The following is a 16,951-nucleotide window of genomic DNA, read 5'->3' on the forward strand; positions in this document are numbered from 1 at the left end:
AAAAAAGAACCAGAACATGGTGAAAGAGATGAAGGAGGAGCGACACTGAGCAGATGGGTCCTGTGTGCTGTTTACATTTCAGTGCTGGTGAGAGTGGATTTTGCCATTCATCTTCTCTTACCGGTGTTTGTGTATGAGAGCGTTGAAGGCCATGCCGTCTTTCCAGCTGGTGGTGAAGTTTGTGATGTTGACGTTGGGGTATCTGTCAAACAACAGTGAGGAGAGTTCATAGACTGGACATGCAGGACATTTAGAGGAGCTCCTGTTTTAAATAAGCATCTGGATTGTGCCTCCTATTTCTCAAGGACTTTCTCAAAATGGCATCCATATATGTAAAAGTTGCAAATATATATATATATATATATATATATATATATATATATATATATAAACAATTTTAATATAGAAAATAAAAACAATAATTCAATAATCCAGAGAGAAATTCTACATTCTCCACACGTTATTGTGATGCACTCAAATATTATCTCATGTTTATTCGCTACCTTAGCTTATCTCAGCATGAACTAAGCTGAAGGGAACAGAGGAATGCTAGGTTTGCTGCTTTGTTTTTAAGGCAGCTAAGCAGGCAGTATCTTTACATAGAGGTATTTTTAAATCATACAAAGCTATAATAATCTTATAAAGACTCTTTAAAGATATAAAACTAAAAGTAAGTTTTGAACATATGCGCCTCTGAATGTCGTTACCAAAGGACATTACCCACAGCCCCACGGTGCTGAAGGGAACACACTCACCCTGCAGTTTTCATCTGACACCACAGAAGAAGAGCATCCTTGGCTGAGCGCGTCTCCTTCTGGTCCGCCTGGCCCGTTTCCACGATGATGTCCTGGATCTGATGACGAACGAGAAGCACAGCTGGATGGTAAATAATGGAGCTTAACTAATGTGTGTGATGTTTACACTCAAACAAGAACAAACAAAAAGCTCACAGACAGTAACATGTTGCTAATAGGAGACACCAGTGGAAAATATTCTGGCACAAAGTGGCACAAATTATCCTCTTGAAATGCATCATTTATCCTCACTTGTTAAAAAAAACACACACAAAAAAAAACATGTTGTGCTATTTGTGCAACACAAACTAATCTCAAGCGATATATCATCAATGTTATTAGCAGCCTGGATTCTCACTAAACTAAACATCGGATCCAAGTGATAGAAAGAGCAGTGGTGATTATTGAAGTTCTTATTTTCCCACACAGTGGGCCAGTAATTAGAGCAGTGATGTGATCTGAGAGACAAACCCTGAGAGAGCGCTAAATTTAGCCAGCTTTGGTTCTCCTTGGTTCATGCAGACAGGCCCGAGTCAAGTCCGTCCTCTCATTCTTTTTCTTTTCTTTCTTTTCTGAAAAGCTGAATAATGCAGCGAGCCATATTGTTTGAAGTAGCACGTCTAAAAATAACAGTGTTGCTGTCAAATTAAAAATAAACACGTGGCCCTCTCCAAGAAGATAAAAGAGTCAAACAGACATGTTCTGATGTTTTGGATGTGCTCCTAAAGGCAGATAATAATGTCTGGAACCTGAAGGCATCGCTTCAAGAAAAGATAACAAATAATATTATTCTGAAATTTAGACTCTGTTTTGTGGCTGTGCTTCACTGTGTATGTGTTATAATGTAATTGCATGCATCATGGGTATCAGATGAAGACTATTAAAGGTGTTTTTTGAGTTAAATATGGGGTGTAAGTGTTACCTGGAAACGCAGGATGATGGTCCAAATGAGTCCGAGGATGAGGCGATGGTTGCCGTCGACGATGTCGTGGGAGCCCATGTTTTCCAGGTGGACCCTCTGCTCTTTGAGGAACTGCAGAGCCTTGTCCACATTTTCCAAACAGTGGATCCGCATCCGGCCTTTAGTGGGTTTCGGCTGCAGAGAAGCGAAGATGGATAAAGCAAAAAAAAAAAAATAGAAACAATGTATAAAAAGAGACACAAGCACGGTGTCTTACCAGTCTCTCACCAGACAGCACCTCCAGCAGTTTGATGAGCATGCGTCCATCCCGCAGGTCCAGGTAAAGGTCAGAGATGCGACACCCGACCCGGGACAGGATGGAGTTGACCCATTTAGTAAAGGTCTTCTTCTGAACCGCCTCACGCTCATCTGATGGGAGCACAAAGGTAAGGAAGAACATGAGCTTCATGAATCATGCAAAAAAAAAAAAAAAAACAGTCCTCACAGCAACACTGGAGCTGGTTGGGATTTGCTGTCTTGCACAAGGGCACTCCAGACTGAGAGGCTGAAGGCAAAACCTGGCAGGAGTTTAGAGGATGTCAATGTTTGTCTGAGGAAACCTGAGAAGCGACGCTGCAGGAACACACTCAGTTATCGACGTGAGTTCTGTCTGCATCCTCTCAGGACGTTTCTGGTTTTAAATATTGTGTCAATCATTCTGTTAAAATGCTGAAAAATCTCAGAAACCTGCAGGTCTGACCTTTTAGCTGAGAGCCATTACAGGCGCCTCCTGCTTCAGCTGTTGAATAACTGACATGCTTGACATAACTGCTGATATGTCCTCAGAAAAAAAACTGCTGTAAATCTGATACCATCACACTCGCAGAGCTTTAACTGTACCTATTTCCAGAATTCTGCATAATAAAGTGTTGTGTGCACCGTTCGGCTGGATTTATGCAGAGTTCCATCTGCAGACAGAACCAGCATCACACTCTGAGAGGATTTTTTGGGAGGATGATCGCTGCCCACGTGGTGACACATCTCGCCGGGGCTCAGACTGTAAATCATTTCGCACCGCATGGAAAGATGTGCCTCCTACTCAGCAGCAAAAATAAAACTGATTGTGAGGGTACTGTATGGCAGCGAGACCCAGCGTGCTCTCTTTTGGGTTTTTTTGTTTTAATTTTGTCAGCCCACTGGAAATGGCAGAGCGGGGTGACAGGAGGCCATAAACCTACACTTAGTCAGCATATAAAATGAGACTGTTCATTTTTGAATGCAGGAAATTATACTTATAGAAAGAATTACTCAACCAACCGATCAAATAACGGATTAATCCTCTTCATGTCGCTGTCAGATTTTAAGAAATGTGTCCATTTCAGGAGGTGCTAGCCCTTATAAAATTAGATTAAGCTTAACGTAATTTCCCCATTGTGTGACTAATAAAGGTATTCTTAATCTTAATCTTAATCTTATAATGAGAGAGGATGTTTTTGCCTGTCTTTGTTATATAATCAATGACACATGTCGGTAGCAGCTACAGCAGCTAGCCCAGAGACAGATGATGGAGCTAGCAGCCAGAAGGAGACAACCTGAAATTGTGGTCTCGACAACTGATGCATGCTCACACACGTGCACTCTACAGCGGTCTGGATATGAAAACATAAAACTATGCTAAATTGAAATTGGTATTCCGTCTCACACATCCTGAGGTGTGTAAAGCTACGTGGAAGTCAGTTTAAAATGACACATTTTCAACATCTCTTGTAGAGGATATGAAGCTTCTAAAGCAGGTGAGATAATCTAGAATAATCCAGAGTACGACTGATAAAAGGTCTGAGTTCTCACAGACACACATTTATTCCCACACACAGCTTCTGAAAGTCAGTATCAGGTCAGTAATGAGACACCCCCCCACCCGCTCCTCAGTCGTCCCAGCTTCTGACACCACATGACATCCCACTGGTCTGCCCGCTGCAGGTTTGCCCTGTTTTCTTTCTGAGCCCAGATACGACTGCAAACTACAGTGAGTGCAAAGGACTGCATGTGTAATGACTGGTGTAATAAATGATTCAGACCCTGAGGCTGTGGAGAACAAGCTAGGAACAAAAGCAGCAGAAGAAGAAGAAGGGTGTTGAGGAGGCGAGGGTAAAGACACTGGATTAAAGGTTAAAGTGAAACAGAGTGAGAGCAGGAGAACAACCATGGAGGAGAAGAGGGCCAAGAGGATCATAGAGAGAGAGAGAGAGAGGAGGTAATGGAGATGCAGTCTTTCAGGTTGAGCCTACAGAGACCCGTCCAGGAAAACAGAGCAAGACACAGTACTGACAGTTTCTCCCTCACCGCTAAAAAAAAAAACCAACCGCGTAAGCAGCTACACACCTCCAGCTGAACACTTAGAGAAGAATCAGGAATTACTGTGGATAAAAACACGCTGTGCAGCACAGAACAGTAAATAAATCATGCTTCATTCTGCTCCCCTCAGCAGAACAACAGCAGCCGCTGCTCTGCTACATCCGCCCGGATAACGACACCATGAAAAAGTCATGACAATTAAAACATGCAAATAACTCAAAGGCTCCATTAGCACTTAAGCACAAAGGGTCACATCACAACCTGTCAAAAGACAACACACACACACACAGGTGTGCTACCTCCACAGGATGCATTACACTACATCTCCTGCACACTGCTTTCACTGTTTCATCTCACTTTATGAGACCTTGAGAGAGGACAGTGTGCGTGCACGTGGATGCTCCAGGCTACTTAGGAAGCAAGGAAAAGGAAGAGGGGGGCAGTCATTGTTGTTGTTGTTGTTGTTGTTGTCTGCAGGATGAGTGGTTAAACAAGCTCGATGTGACAACAGCTCGCCGTCAGCACTCTGTTGAAAACTAATCGCAAAATTCCAGTTGTGGTTTTGTAGAGCTGCAGAGAAATCGTTATGATATCGATACGACTGCTGAGAGATTCAATTGCATCTAAACTTTTATCATTGCCGTGAGAGTTAGAGGCTACGCACACTGAAATATTTTAAGGGATATTTAAGAGGAGGAGCCTTATTTTAAATCATTAACTTACAAACAATCCAACACAGTGTTGAGCAAATTTCAAAGAAATAAGGGAAATAAGAGACAATTATCCTTCATCTACATATATTTATTCAGGTAATTCAGCCCTCACTCACAGAAAAATAACATCCGTGGACAAATAAGAGAACCATGTTCAACCCAAACTACCTCACCTGACCCAACAGCTGGGTCACTGTAACTGTAACTGCAACGTATTACAGTAACCTTAAAGATACAACACAACATGTTTCAGCCAACAACAAACCTCCCCTTCCTCTATACAAGTTGTCAAAATGATTACAACAAGCAGAGGGATGCTACAATATATAGAAGAAGAAATAAGGGAACAGATATTAACTGTCGATCCAGATCAGGTAAGCCTGGAGCTGCAGCGTCATTGATCCCATAGAATTAAAAAGAGCAACATTTCATAAGAGTGATCTGACTGTAACGATGGTGTACAGCACAAATAGAAGAGCTGGGAGCTGAGACTGTCACATTTAGGTAGACTTCATAAATAGAAGCGAGCTGTAATAATCTGTGAGATGGGCTGAGCACAGCTTTTGTTCCAGCAGACGCTGCCATGCTGACTTTCTACATGAATTAAATATTTTGTGTAAGTGCAGCAGTCCTACTGTATAACTGACTAACTTTCACTTCCCCTCACATGTTTCTTTTTTTTTTTTGCCACACTGAGTCCAGCCTTTACTTCCTGTATACCAGTACAAGCCTTGCTAAACATTCCTCTGTTTCACATGCTTTTACTCGGTAATCTTTCATCCACTCTTTGACTTCAGTGAAAGCCCCATGACTTATTCATGCTGATGGATTTTCCCTGTTTACAGCCTGATCCGTCCTTTTTCTTTACAGTCAGCTCTTACTGGATGTGGCCCAGTGGTCCCACATAACCCCTGAGTCTACATGCCTGAGTCATGGCTCTGCCAGTGCTACCTGTCCTGCAGCCATGACACCATGTCTTATTAAAGGTGTTTGGATGGAACACAACCTCTGCCGGCTTCGTTTACACACATCCTGAACCCACACTGCAGATTAATGCACATTTTATGTTTCTGGATGGCACAAAAAATACAACACAGAGAAGCATTTTGACCTATAAAGTGCACAGGAGCACGCAACCTGCAAAAACCATTACATTTTAGGGCGCCATTGCTTTTTTAGGCAGTTGATAGGAGAAGATTAAGGGCATAAAAAATCGGAAAAGACGGAAGTTAAAAGAAGCTAAAAGGTCAAAGGTCAATGAGCCACAAAAACAAATCCAGCCATCGATTTTTGTCTGCCTAATCAGACTTGGGTCAGAATAGATAAGTGCATCTTGATGGCACACAGAGACAGACAGAGCTGCATTGTGACCAATAATCATTAAAGGTAGGGTAGGAGATTTCATTCTGATGCACTTTTTGTTAAATTAGTGTAACTTCTCTTTACAATCTGATAGCAACCAATTAGTTCGGCAGTTTCACTTTAAAACGAAGAATATGAATCATCTGTGGAAGCTATAAAACACTAAAAACATCAGCCAATCCTCCGGGTGGACCCTGTGCGGAGCATTGGCTGGTTGTCACTCTCTTCCTGCTCTGTGCGCACCAGAGGTACGTGCATGATGGCTGAAGTCACAGACTGGTTGGGAGGCGTGGCTTCGGGGTGAGCTCTGAGAGAACGGGGTTGTGTGTTTGCTTTCAAAATCTGGCTGACTCTCACTGAGTTTTCAAAATCTCCTACCCTACCTTTAAGAAGAGATGCACAGGGACCATGCAAACTGCAAAGAAAGTTCTTCTCCTGTTTATGGTTTAAAAATAATGGGTTTTCCAGGCCAGTGCATCTTTTCTAAACAAAGTCTTCCAGATGCCCGCTAGTGACTTCTAGTTCTTCCAGGTTCTGGGGCAAATATACGGTCTCCTTCCTGCTGGATGTGCCAAGTAAACCTCTAATGATCCCAGTGACTCCAGCCACACCTGGGAGGGTGGAGCCCGGCCAGGTGAAGCACAAAAACATCAACTGAAGCTGCAGTCCTGCAGGCCAAACAACCTCAAGGCTTTCTTTTCTGCAATTGATAAGATGTAGACTTGGACATGCTGACAGCCCAGCATCAGCAGCAGTGCCGAACAACGAGCATAACATTCAAAGAAGACATCAGAAAATGGATGAAGGGTTCAAATCTGTGAATGTAAACACAATCAGCTTGCTGTCTCCTTCTCAAGTTATTAATTACATGCATCTGTCCGACTTCATTCCTCTGCACTCTTGATCAGACCTCACTAATAAGAAGTAAGTACAATTTCATGAATTGCACTGGGCGGATCAATACACTTGGCACGTCTCTGATGTGGGAGAGCTTCAAAAAGTTTGCTGCTTCACGTATCAGTTGCCTCTGCAGAATTAGTCGATACTTGAAATCTAGCAGAGGCAGTAAAGAAAAAGCATTTCCCTCTCAGCTGCTGCATCCTCTCCTCCATTTTCTTCCTCTCACTAATGCACTCCTGTCATCAGGGAGTTGGATAGCATAGTGCAAGCTAACAAAAATCCACAGTGATGGCAAACCTTTCTCCTTTAAAACCCTAATAACACAGGCAGGGAGAAGTTAACCCATCAGAGACATTGATTTTTTTCTTTTTTTGCACCCCAATCATTAAGGGGGGAGGGGAAGGGGAAACAAAACACACTGATGCTTTGCTCCTTGGAGCTGTTTGTGAAAGGTAAGGGTCTTACCTTACAGCACAATATGATTAATTCGTTTTTTTTTAATACAAAAATGGGGCACAGAAGTGCAAAACACCGGCAATGAATGGCTTCAGAGGGAAAACCATCACAACCTTTTTAAGGAGTTTGCTTATGAATTATTCAAGGCCACGTCAGTGAACAATTGGAGCATAGCCACAGTGTCCTGAAAATAAATAAATGACTAACAAGTATATTTAATATAAAGCCACCATGATGGAAGTTTTCACCTCAGAATGACAAACTAACCTCACACTTACTCACATCACAGCCCAGCCTCCCTCCAATCCCGCCCTGACCTGAACACAATCACAAGTTGCAGGAAGGGAGGGGGCGAACACGCGCTCATCCGGGAGGCAGGAGAGGATGGACAAACTTTCACACAAATAAACAAACACACACACACACACAGAGAGCTCATCCATCAGGACCCCTGTACCTTGCAACTGCCTGAAGCGTCCATCCAGGATGGAGTTGAAACAGATGTTTGAGGTGCTGTAACTCAGCCAGCGTGCTCGCTTCATACTCTTGGCCGAGGAGGAAGAGGAGGAGGTGGAGAGGATGGGAGCTGGGGGAGGGTGGGAGTGGGGGTGGGGGTGGGGGTGAGAGGGCCGCTGACGTCTTGGGGTGCAGGAGGAGGATGAAGAAGAGGATGAGGAGAAGGGGGAGAGACCCGCGGGTGAGACGGCGGGCGGGACATGCAGGAGGGTGCCATTCCTCTCTGGGTGGTGCTCTGGCTCCGGCTGCTTGCTGCTGCTTCCCTTTACTGCCTTCCTGCTTTCGGGTCTCTGGGCCCGGTGGACCGGCGGGGTGCTTCTGCTCCTGCTGCTGCTGCTGCTCACACCGACCCGCACAGGCGCCTCTTTTTCTGCTGTGGCGTAGGGCCGGCTGGCAGCCTCCTTGGTGCTTCCGCTGCTGCCCCGGATGGCTGCAGTCTCCCTGCTGCTGGCCTTCAGGCTGATCTTGACCTCTCGGAGTCGGGGTTGGCTTATAGGGGCAGCGCGCAGCAGGCACGGGCTGCTCATCTTGACCCCCCCTCCCCAAAAAACAACAACAACAACACAGCCGGCAGAGGAGCTTGGCACTCCACGTCTCTCTTCCTCTCTGTCTCTTGGCTCTCTGTCCTCCTTTCCAGTTCCCTCTCGCATTCACTCTCCTCCCTCCCTCCCTCCTTCTTCCTCCTCTTTCTTTCTCACTCCCTCCTCGCCGCTACCGTGATGATGCTCTGCCTCCACTCTCAGGCGGCACAGGAGCTCCGGCAGCCTTCAGTTTACTTCAGAGTGGTTTCTGTAGCCCCATCCATGCATACAAAATGTTTCAATACATCCACGTGTTCCCATGACTCCCTCCTTTTACCCAGCACTCCCACACAGTCGTGACATCACTGAATGTGAAGCGTACCCCTGGCACAGTTGTGATTTCCTGTGCCTATAATCCAACACAGGGACCATGTGTCAAAGGGTCTTTTTTTTTATAAGGCGTATGTAAAGGCACTGGATGTTCGATAGATCCTGTATGTTCTCTGAAGGCAGGCAGGGTGCAGATTTCTGACTTCACAAGCTATAAATCAGCAGCCGGCATCATTCAGAGCCTCTGTCATCTCCTGCCTCTCTCTCCCTCCTTCACCCTCTCTCTCTCTCTCTCTTTCTCTCTCTGACAGGAAACACTGATTGCATTACAGAAACATCAGTGCAGCAGCAACACAGTATCACCAACACCCACACAGAAGCCTCCATCACTTAAAGAGACAGAAAGAGACAGCAAGAATAGTGCTTCCAGATAAACGTCCCGGACAAGAGTTGGACTCAACATGTATTCCCACAGAAGAAGTTCAAGAGAAGTTCACAGAACACCAACACATACTGAGCAAGTGGAAGGAGACATCCAATCAGTCACCTTAGCCTTTGTAACTGCCCTAATCAATAGTTTTTCCATTATATGTGTAAACTATAGTCCTCAGTTCTATGGTGCTATTTAGCATCTTTAAGCTCATTGTTTTGGTTTCACCTCCTGCAAATGTTCTGCCACATGCATTATTTTGTCTCTGCATTTACATTCTTGTGGCTGACCTCTGTGTCCACAGCCCTACACACAGTGTGACCCCTGCTTTTCTGTTGCGCTTCCTCCCACAGCAGAAACGCCGCTATTTTAAACCCCCGAGCAGCCGAGCCCACAGGTGGGTCACAGCTTACCAGCTTACCCAGAAATGCCGGAGATCTGCGCTATGGAAGGCAGACGGACAAGGCAGCTGTCCAGATCGGTCAGACACTGGGCATTCTGGGAATGTGCATGCGATCCCAGTCACTTTACAGAGGGTGTGGAGCTCAGCTGCTGGGGAGCGTGTGACACCACGAGAAACACACACACACACACACACACACACACTACAACCCCCGCAGAGAGCTTTAAAGTAAAATCAAAGATCACCAGCAGTGTAATTCTGTAATTGTTCTGACTACATCTGAGAGAAGGTTTTATTCATGCTCTGCTTACAGAGTTAAACAGACCCATTATAGATCATCCTCTCTGCCCTTCTGTCATCTGAGAAATGTGCCACAGAGGACACAGCCTGTTTATTATGCATGCACTCACCTGCCAGGGCCTTGATGCGCGAGCGCTCGAACAGCCGGGCGGAGCTGTTGTCATTGTCTAATTCCTCATCAGAGAGGTCAAAGCGGGTGTTGATGTGGCTGTACTGCTGCGTGATCTCCACATTGTCAAAATCCGTGGTGGAAGTCGTGGTGGAAGTCATGGCGGTAGCCAGCGTGGCAGGCAGATGAGGGGACGGCAAGCGGCGTCCTCAGGTGCTCCGGGTGAAGAGGGAGGCGAGCGGGTGGGACGAGATGGTAGGAGGGCTCCTGAGGGCTGAAAGTAGTCTGAAACAAAAGGGAAATACGCAGATGTATGATTATGATTAACAGAATATTAGTGGATATGGATCAGGGATGCTGATCTGCAACAATCAATTATAGGTAATTGGTTTAGTTGATTAGTCAGCACTGACATTGATTCAAAGACATCTAATAATTGGAGAGTTGCTAATAAGCAACTGTGAAAATTTGTGTATCTTTGGACAAATCAGGACATTATCTGAATGTGTAATGGACTTTTTCTTTAATGGCAGCAAGTGATGAAAATTAATTTCAAAATATGAAAAGAAAATCTTGAGTTGCTGCCCTGCTGTAGTGAGAAAAGTGGAAAAAGTCCAGCTTACCAGCACTCTCCCCCTGCACTTTCCACTAAATTTGGGGTTTTAAGTTTCCATTTATCAGTTCCACCAGGGAGACGCTGCATCTATACTTAGCAGCAGAATTTAATTCTGAACAGAGTTATATGATCTCAGCTCTCAAAGTATAATTTTACCAAAAAAACCATGCATGGGAGCTTTCAAACTTTGCTTTCCAGTGCTGTAATCTCCATTTTGTGCATGTCACATCACTCGACTGACACAGTGCAGTGTGTGTCTGTGTATTCTTTGTGTGGAATGGCGGGCTGATGAGTATACAGCCGCTCAGATAGCTCTATCTGGGTGCAGCATAGCTCTCTTATCATGTCACACAGAGGGGAGGGCAAGCCCCCCCCCCCCCCTCCGTCCTGCAGGACTTGACGAAAGCGCCTTCTTTTGAATGATGCAGCTCACGTAGTTTGAAATGTGAGAGCGTGTGGGTTTGCGTGTTTCCGTTGGCGGGTGAGACGAAGCACGCGGTGACTCTAACTTGTGTGAACACTGGAGGCCCACATGAAGCACTGTGAGAGTTGGTTTTGTGACACTGATTGAGCCAAATGGAACATTTTGTTTTTCACAATAGTTGAGATTTTAATGATTTTAATGCAAATTTAAATATCAAACTGATAATTAAGAAATGTAAAATTGCACCTTGATGGAGAGCAGGTGTCAGTATATAACCTGAGAATTTCCTTTTCACGTTTTAGTGCCTAAAACTGTCTACGTTCAGGTAAATGTGGATCCACCCACTGCTTCCACGAATGCACACAGTGGATGTTTGTTCAGAGCGTTCAAAGAAGAGGCCCTCAGCGATGCACAATGATGGCATCCTGCAGGTCTTCCTCCTCCTCCTGCTCAGTATCAGCCCTCTGCAGAGGGTCGTTATCAGCGGAGGGGGGGACACTCCACCCACCGCTGGGGATCCCCTTATCACCTCACACACACAACCTGTCCAAGACTACTGCAGAATCCCCTCCATTACACGCAGTGCGATTTCATACCCACAAACTGTCGGCAGTTTAAAAAACTATAAGGCTCTAATCGTGTCTGAGGGCTGACACACTCTACTGTTCAGCTGCCAAACCCAAACCGAAGTGAATGAAGCGTGTGAGACGTGGAGCTGTATAAAGACAAGCTGGCCTCCTGCTTATAGACAGACCAGTGACAGAAAGGTCACCAGTTCAGTGGCTGCCACAGCAAGTGTGTCTTTCAATAGGTGTCCTTGAGTGAGTGGGAGAACTCTCACATACCTACTCAGTCAGAGTGGGTCACCCTGTCAGCTGGAAGGCCCTGCAGTGTGTGTGTGTAACAATGCGTTCATTAGCTGAGAAATAAAAAGTTAACTCAATTCCTATCTGCCTTACATGATCTATGTTTGAATATTCTTATTGAGTTAGAGACTTTTGAGACTAGATTTTATGCAATGGGAACCATGACATGACTTAATCCAAATCCCAAAGGTCTGTAAATTATTTAGAAAATGCAGATTAACTGCCACTAAAGACTAATGGCAGACAGAATCATTTGGCCCCAGTAGTTATTCTTTTAAGTCCTGAGAACTTGGTCCTGTAAATACATCATTTCTGCGGCTGCACAGTGTGAGATGTTTGGACTCAGAGGCGATTTCAATGTGTAAAAGTACAGTGTAAACAACAATCTCTCCTCCTGTTGATGACTGCACTGCACCGACATGGAGCAGGCACATAACTCTGAGTCAGATGGAGAGGATGAAATAAGAGATGGGTGTGGTCAAGATGTGTGACCTACACTGTGGGTGTATGAAGCTGCAGCAGCAAGTGGACTGAGGAGAGGGAAAAAGGGCGGCCTGTGGTCCAGCTGAGGGTAAATCTGAGACATAAACACAAAGAGGACACAGATCAATATCAGAGGAGGATCGACAACATCGGCACCAAACGATTACATATTCATTAACTGTTACAGGAAAAGCACAAGGCTGGACATTTGATTATGTGAAGCTGTGAAGGACGCTCCTGTTGTTGTTGTGGTCAATGGTGTCCTCTGCAAGTATATAATGAATCAATAGTAAACATTTGCTGGAGTGTGTTTACACTGGAGTCCCAGCTCTTCCAGACAGGGCCACACTCTCACACTTGTCCTTTTAAGGGGAATAAGAGGGAGCGTCTCTAAAAGACAGGCCACTGTTTTTGATCAAGGGTGGAAAATCCATTATTTAACAGGGGGGGGGGGGGTAGAAACCATGCAGCAGGAGAAAGTACTTTAAACATCACATCACTACATGTTTCAAAGTATATGAATTTGAGTGTTTTAAAACCTGTAAAAACATGCCAGTGAGCACATGTTTCTTTAAAAACACTTGACAGATCACCTGTAATTCTACTTTAATAAATGATAAGCTCATACAGAACACACATGACAGCTGCACATATTTCACTTGATATTTTTACCTAAATGACGTGTTGTATTGATATTTTGTTTAAATTTAAAGTTTAAAAACACCATTGCTGAAGATGGGAACAACTTCTGGTGAGTCTATTTTCGTGCGCAAATACGCACGGTGCCATATTTGTGCGTAATTTTACCAACGCGGCGTTCTTAGATAACAACTTTACAAAGTTGTAGCTCAACTGGAACAAACAGCTCCCAAACATGGCTGCTCCCCGACCAACAGGTGGTTCAGAGGAAACTCTTATAAACTCACCTACAAACAAACAGCAGACTAACTACTAGGAGCACTGTTCAGTGACAGTAGCTGAAAGTATTTGGCCAAAGATCAATAACTTTATTTACCAGCCGCGCATTAGCCGTGCTGTTCATTTACACTTACTTTGCTTCTGGATGTTGTCCTGTCCGAAAGTGTTTATCCTGAGTCTTCTCTGCCAATAAACCAATTATAATCCCATTGAAGCTGCGGGGTCCTGATCGGAGCGCACGGAGGTGTCCACAGCGCGAGGAAGGCACGGTCCTTCACGGGGGGCAGGGAAAGGGGCTGAAGGCGCCGCGCGCTCCACGGTCATTCCCGAAAGCCAGCGACTGACCCACCCTGCCGGGTTAAAAATAAAGTTGGCGCATCCAGTACATGATCTGTGCGCGCAGGGGACGTACATTCCTGACAAGAGCTGGTGACTCTAAATGGCAGAGACACTTCTGATCTCCTGTGCACCGCACCCCCCCGGCCGGGCTTCTAATCGCACACACACAACACCCACCCACCGAGACCCTGTCAGAAATATCACCTCTGCTGTGGGTGCCATAAACACGCAGGGCCACAGTAGAGGTATAGAGGAGAGGAGAGGTCTGTGTATGGAAATGAATTATGGAGAAAGATTACTAAGGTGGATGTCCACCAGTTACACCCACACCTATCAGATGGGGAGATACTGATGGAGCAGAGCAAGGGGAAAATTGAAATTTTTAACTCTTATTTGACAATTTGAAATTCAATTCCTTAACCCCATACTTGTGTCTTTTGTCATTCTATCAGATACAGTGATAGAATAGTCATATTGTGTATTAAAGTTTAATAAAACCGTGTTCTAACATCCCAGGGTTTTGACAGATCACCTGATCTCGACATGATTTTGACAGAACAAACCCTCTTCAGGTGGTAGTGGAAAAAAACACACAGTGTATTTAATGTTTTCATTACAAAAATGGCCAAAAACAGCCAGATAACAGCTTATTAGCAACAGGAAGCACAAGATTCGTAACGAAATACAAACAATATACTGCCAAAAACATAAATAACTCTTTTTACACAAAGAAACGAGCACTGAAAAAATATATAGCTATACATCAGAAACTTGTCACCTTCATTTGTTTTGTCTCCTTCTCTTTGGTTGTTTTTAAAACTGACCTAAAACCCTTGGAACAAAGTAAATAATATGGCTTCAAAAGTGGACACGGAGCAGTCCTGCCTTTCCTCAGCATCTGCATAGATTCAACACAAACAGAATCCCTCCTAAATAAATGCATAACATCATGTGCAAGCGGCTGTAAAAATAAACAAAAAACAGCGCTGTGCTCATAAAACACAAACAACTATAAACACATTCAACAGCATTTCAAACAGGAGATAGGAGGGAAATAAATATTAAACTGAACTTCAGGGTACCATAAAAAGGAGAAGATCAGCAGCCCGCGCTCCTGACTCAGAACCAGAGCCGCTCCATTCATCTTGATTTTCCAACTTCTCAAAAAGTTGCAAACTTCTAATCTCTTCACTACAAAATGTATTTCTGCTGATTAACCAGCAGCTAAACACATTTATAGTTTTGAGGAGTAGCAAAATATTTTCATAGCATTCCTTCAGGTGCTAATACACAACTTATTTTTCCACGTTTGTGGACATTTGAGATTCATTTTCTGCTGTTTAAAGGTCACTGAGTGGTGAAATATGTGGATGCCTGAGGAAACACTGTGGATACACAAGCAGAGAAGGACTGAAGAGCAGTTTGTGGACATGTGAGTTGGTGGTTTGAAAATATAACAGGACTGGCCGCATCTCTCGTTAATAAATAGACATATAGTAAACCTTAGAGGGAACACCCGTGTGTAGTAAATGTACATCAAATAAGTGGACGTTTCATTCACTGTATTCGCTGTCAGGCACAAAAGGAGCTGTTAACTGAATTACTAAGATCAACCCATGAAAGGAAAGGTCGTCTAAACCTAAATACAACACTTGACTATCACTACTTATGAATCTTTGGTAAAAAATAGAATTTATGTACACATATAAAAATATCAAATATTTTATAAAAAAGACAGAAACCTTTATAGAAAAAGGTGCTTCACCTTTGTGTCTGGATATAAACTAACAGTGCTCTTAAAAAGTCAAGTAAATAAAGAATTAGGTGCAAATTCATATGTCAGACTTAACCATCCATGTGGAAGACAGTTTAGTCTAAGTGCTCACTGCTAACATGTCTTCATGTGTCCTGTGAGGGTTTACGAAGCCAAAAAAACGTTAAGGTCAGCGATGACGGCTGCCTGTCTCCTGGCAACAGCATTCAAGAGTCGGTGAGGAAATGATGGAGTTCCCAGGTCCAGCTGGATGAGAACAAAACAACACAGTGACAACAACATGAAGTACCGCCTGCAAGGTATGATCAAATATGAGCTTATTTCTGCTTCACAAAACCAAGTTAAATACTGCAAGAGCCTGCAAGCAGGGAGCCATGAAGTTATCCAGCAGCCAAAAGTCATGAAAACTTCCCACAATACACGAACTGGATTCTTGTATGCTTCCTGGTTTCATCTCATTACAATAGAAGTGAACGCTTCAACCTGCTGCCTCCTCTTATGCAGCAGAGGAGGCAGCAGCAGGTAACCCAACCCACAAAAATCAACCCAAACATCTGTGGTGTATGCACGCTCTTACCCAGTCTGTCCGTCGAGCACATACCTGTAGCATGTAGACGACTCTAATAACTTCCTGTCCGTTACGTCTCACTGGCTGCAGGACCCAGCAACTGGGCATCATCTCCCCACGGACAGCGTCCACACTGGGCCGGGGCAGAGACTCCTCAAACACGGACTGCATTGCCAGCACGTGCAGGCCACCCTGAGGCAGAGAGATGAAAAAAAAAAAACATCAATAAAACAGGCGGTGCAGCCTTTTGATCAGCCAAGAGGCAACTACACACTGACACTGATACCCAACAGCTGACACACAGTTTATTCCACACCCACTGCCTCTGGGTCAGTGCTGTTTATCCTTCATGTTCTGTAGCAGCTAAACAGCATGTTGTACATTTTGTGGATGAGGAACTCCACGACATGCTGGTAAATTGCTGTTTGCACGGCATGCTAATATGAGTAAATGGAATTTACTCCCTTTGAACTACAGCGTGTGCATTCTCCATGGAGCTTGCACAAGGGAGAGAGAGAGAGCAGCGGTTAATTATTCGGGGACGGCTGGCTGATTCTGCAGCTGTGCTTACCTGTTTGGACTCGGTGCTGATGCAGCAGAAGTCTCGCGGCTGGCTGAGGTGACAGCTGGACGGATCCGTTAGTATATAAACTAAGCAGAAACAGAGAGATGTATCACATTGGTCATATAAGACGGTGCCAGAACAACAAAAGAAATAAATACAAGAATTAATCTTATATTAGCGGAGATAAAACTTTGTGATGACAGATAAAATGTGACCAATACAGACTTTAAGAAGCACGACAAGCCTGCTTGTGTACTGCAAAAACAATGCAGGTGTGACTATGCATTAGAACAAATCTGGCAGTGAAA

The 16,951-nt window shown here is 44.4% G+C and overlaps 2 protein-coding genes across 3 annotated transcripts in view; both read right to left on the minus strand.

Moving 5' to 3' along the window:
- The window catches only part of sptb (spectrin, beta, erythrocytic), a 29,911-nt gene extending 16,063 nt beyond the window's left edge, over positions 1 to 13,848 (minus strand). The window contains exons 1-7 of one of the 2 annotated variants that reach the window (XM_028395868.1): positions 13,532 to 13,848; positions 12,493 to 12,573; positions 10,092 to 10,375; positions 1,973 to 2,124; positions 1,717 to 1,890; positions 756 to 853; positions 122 to 202 (exon numbers count right to left, since the gene is read on the minus strand). In XM_028395868.1, coding sequence (XP_028251669.1) covers positions 122 to 202; positions 756 to 853; positions 1,717 to 1,890; positions 1,973 to 2,124; positions 10,092 to 10,251 — 665 coding nt within the window. In that variant the 5' untranslated portion in view covers positions 10,252 to 10,375; positions 12,493 to 12,573; positions 13,532 to 13,848. Of the gene's footprint in view, positions 1 to 121; positions 203 to 755; positions 854 to 1,716; positions 1,891 to 1,972; positions 2,125 to 7,938; positions 8,540 to 10,091; positions 10,376 to 12,492; positions 12,574 to 13,531 lie in introns of those variants that run through there. The other variant, XM_028395869.1, reaches the window with a different exon arrangement.
- Positions 13,849 to 14,350: 502 nt separating this feature from the next.
- The window catches only part of stard9 (StAR-related lipid transfer (START) domain containing 9), a 32,253-nt gene continuing 29,652 nt past the window's right edge, over positions 14,351 to 16,951 (minus strand). Inside the window, exons 30-32 of the mRNA XM_028394854.1 lie at positions 16,650 to 16,729; positions 16,112 to 16,270; positions 14,351 to 15,756 (exon numbers count right to left, since the gene is read on the minus strand). Coding sequence (XP_028250655.1) covers positions 15,655 to 15,756; positions 16,112 to 16,270; positions 16,650 to 16,729 — 341 coding nt within the window. The 3' untranslated portion in view covers positions 14,351 to 15,654. The remainder of the gene's footprint in view (positions 15,757 to 16,111; positions 16,271 to 16,649; positions 16,730 to 16,951) is intronic.

The sequence above is a fragment of the Parambassis ranga genome, chromosome 22, assembly GCF_900634625.1.
Source record: "Parambassis ranga chromosome 22, fParRan2.1, whole genome shotgun sequence".
Taxonomy (NCBI): Eukaryota; Metazoa; Chordata; class Actinopteri; family Ambassidae; genus Parambassis; species Parambassis ranga.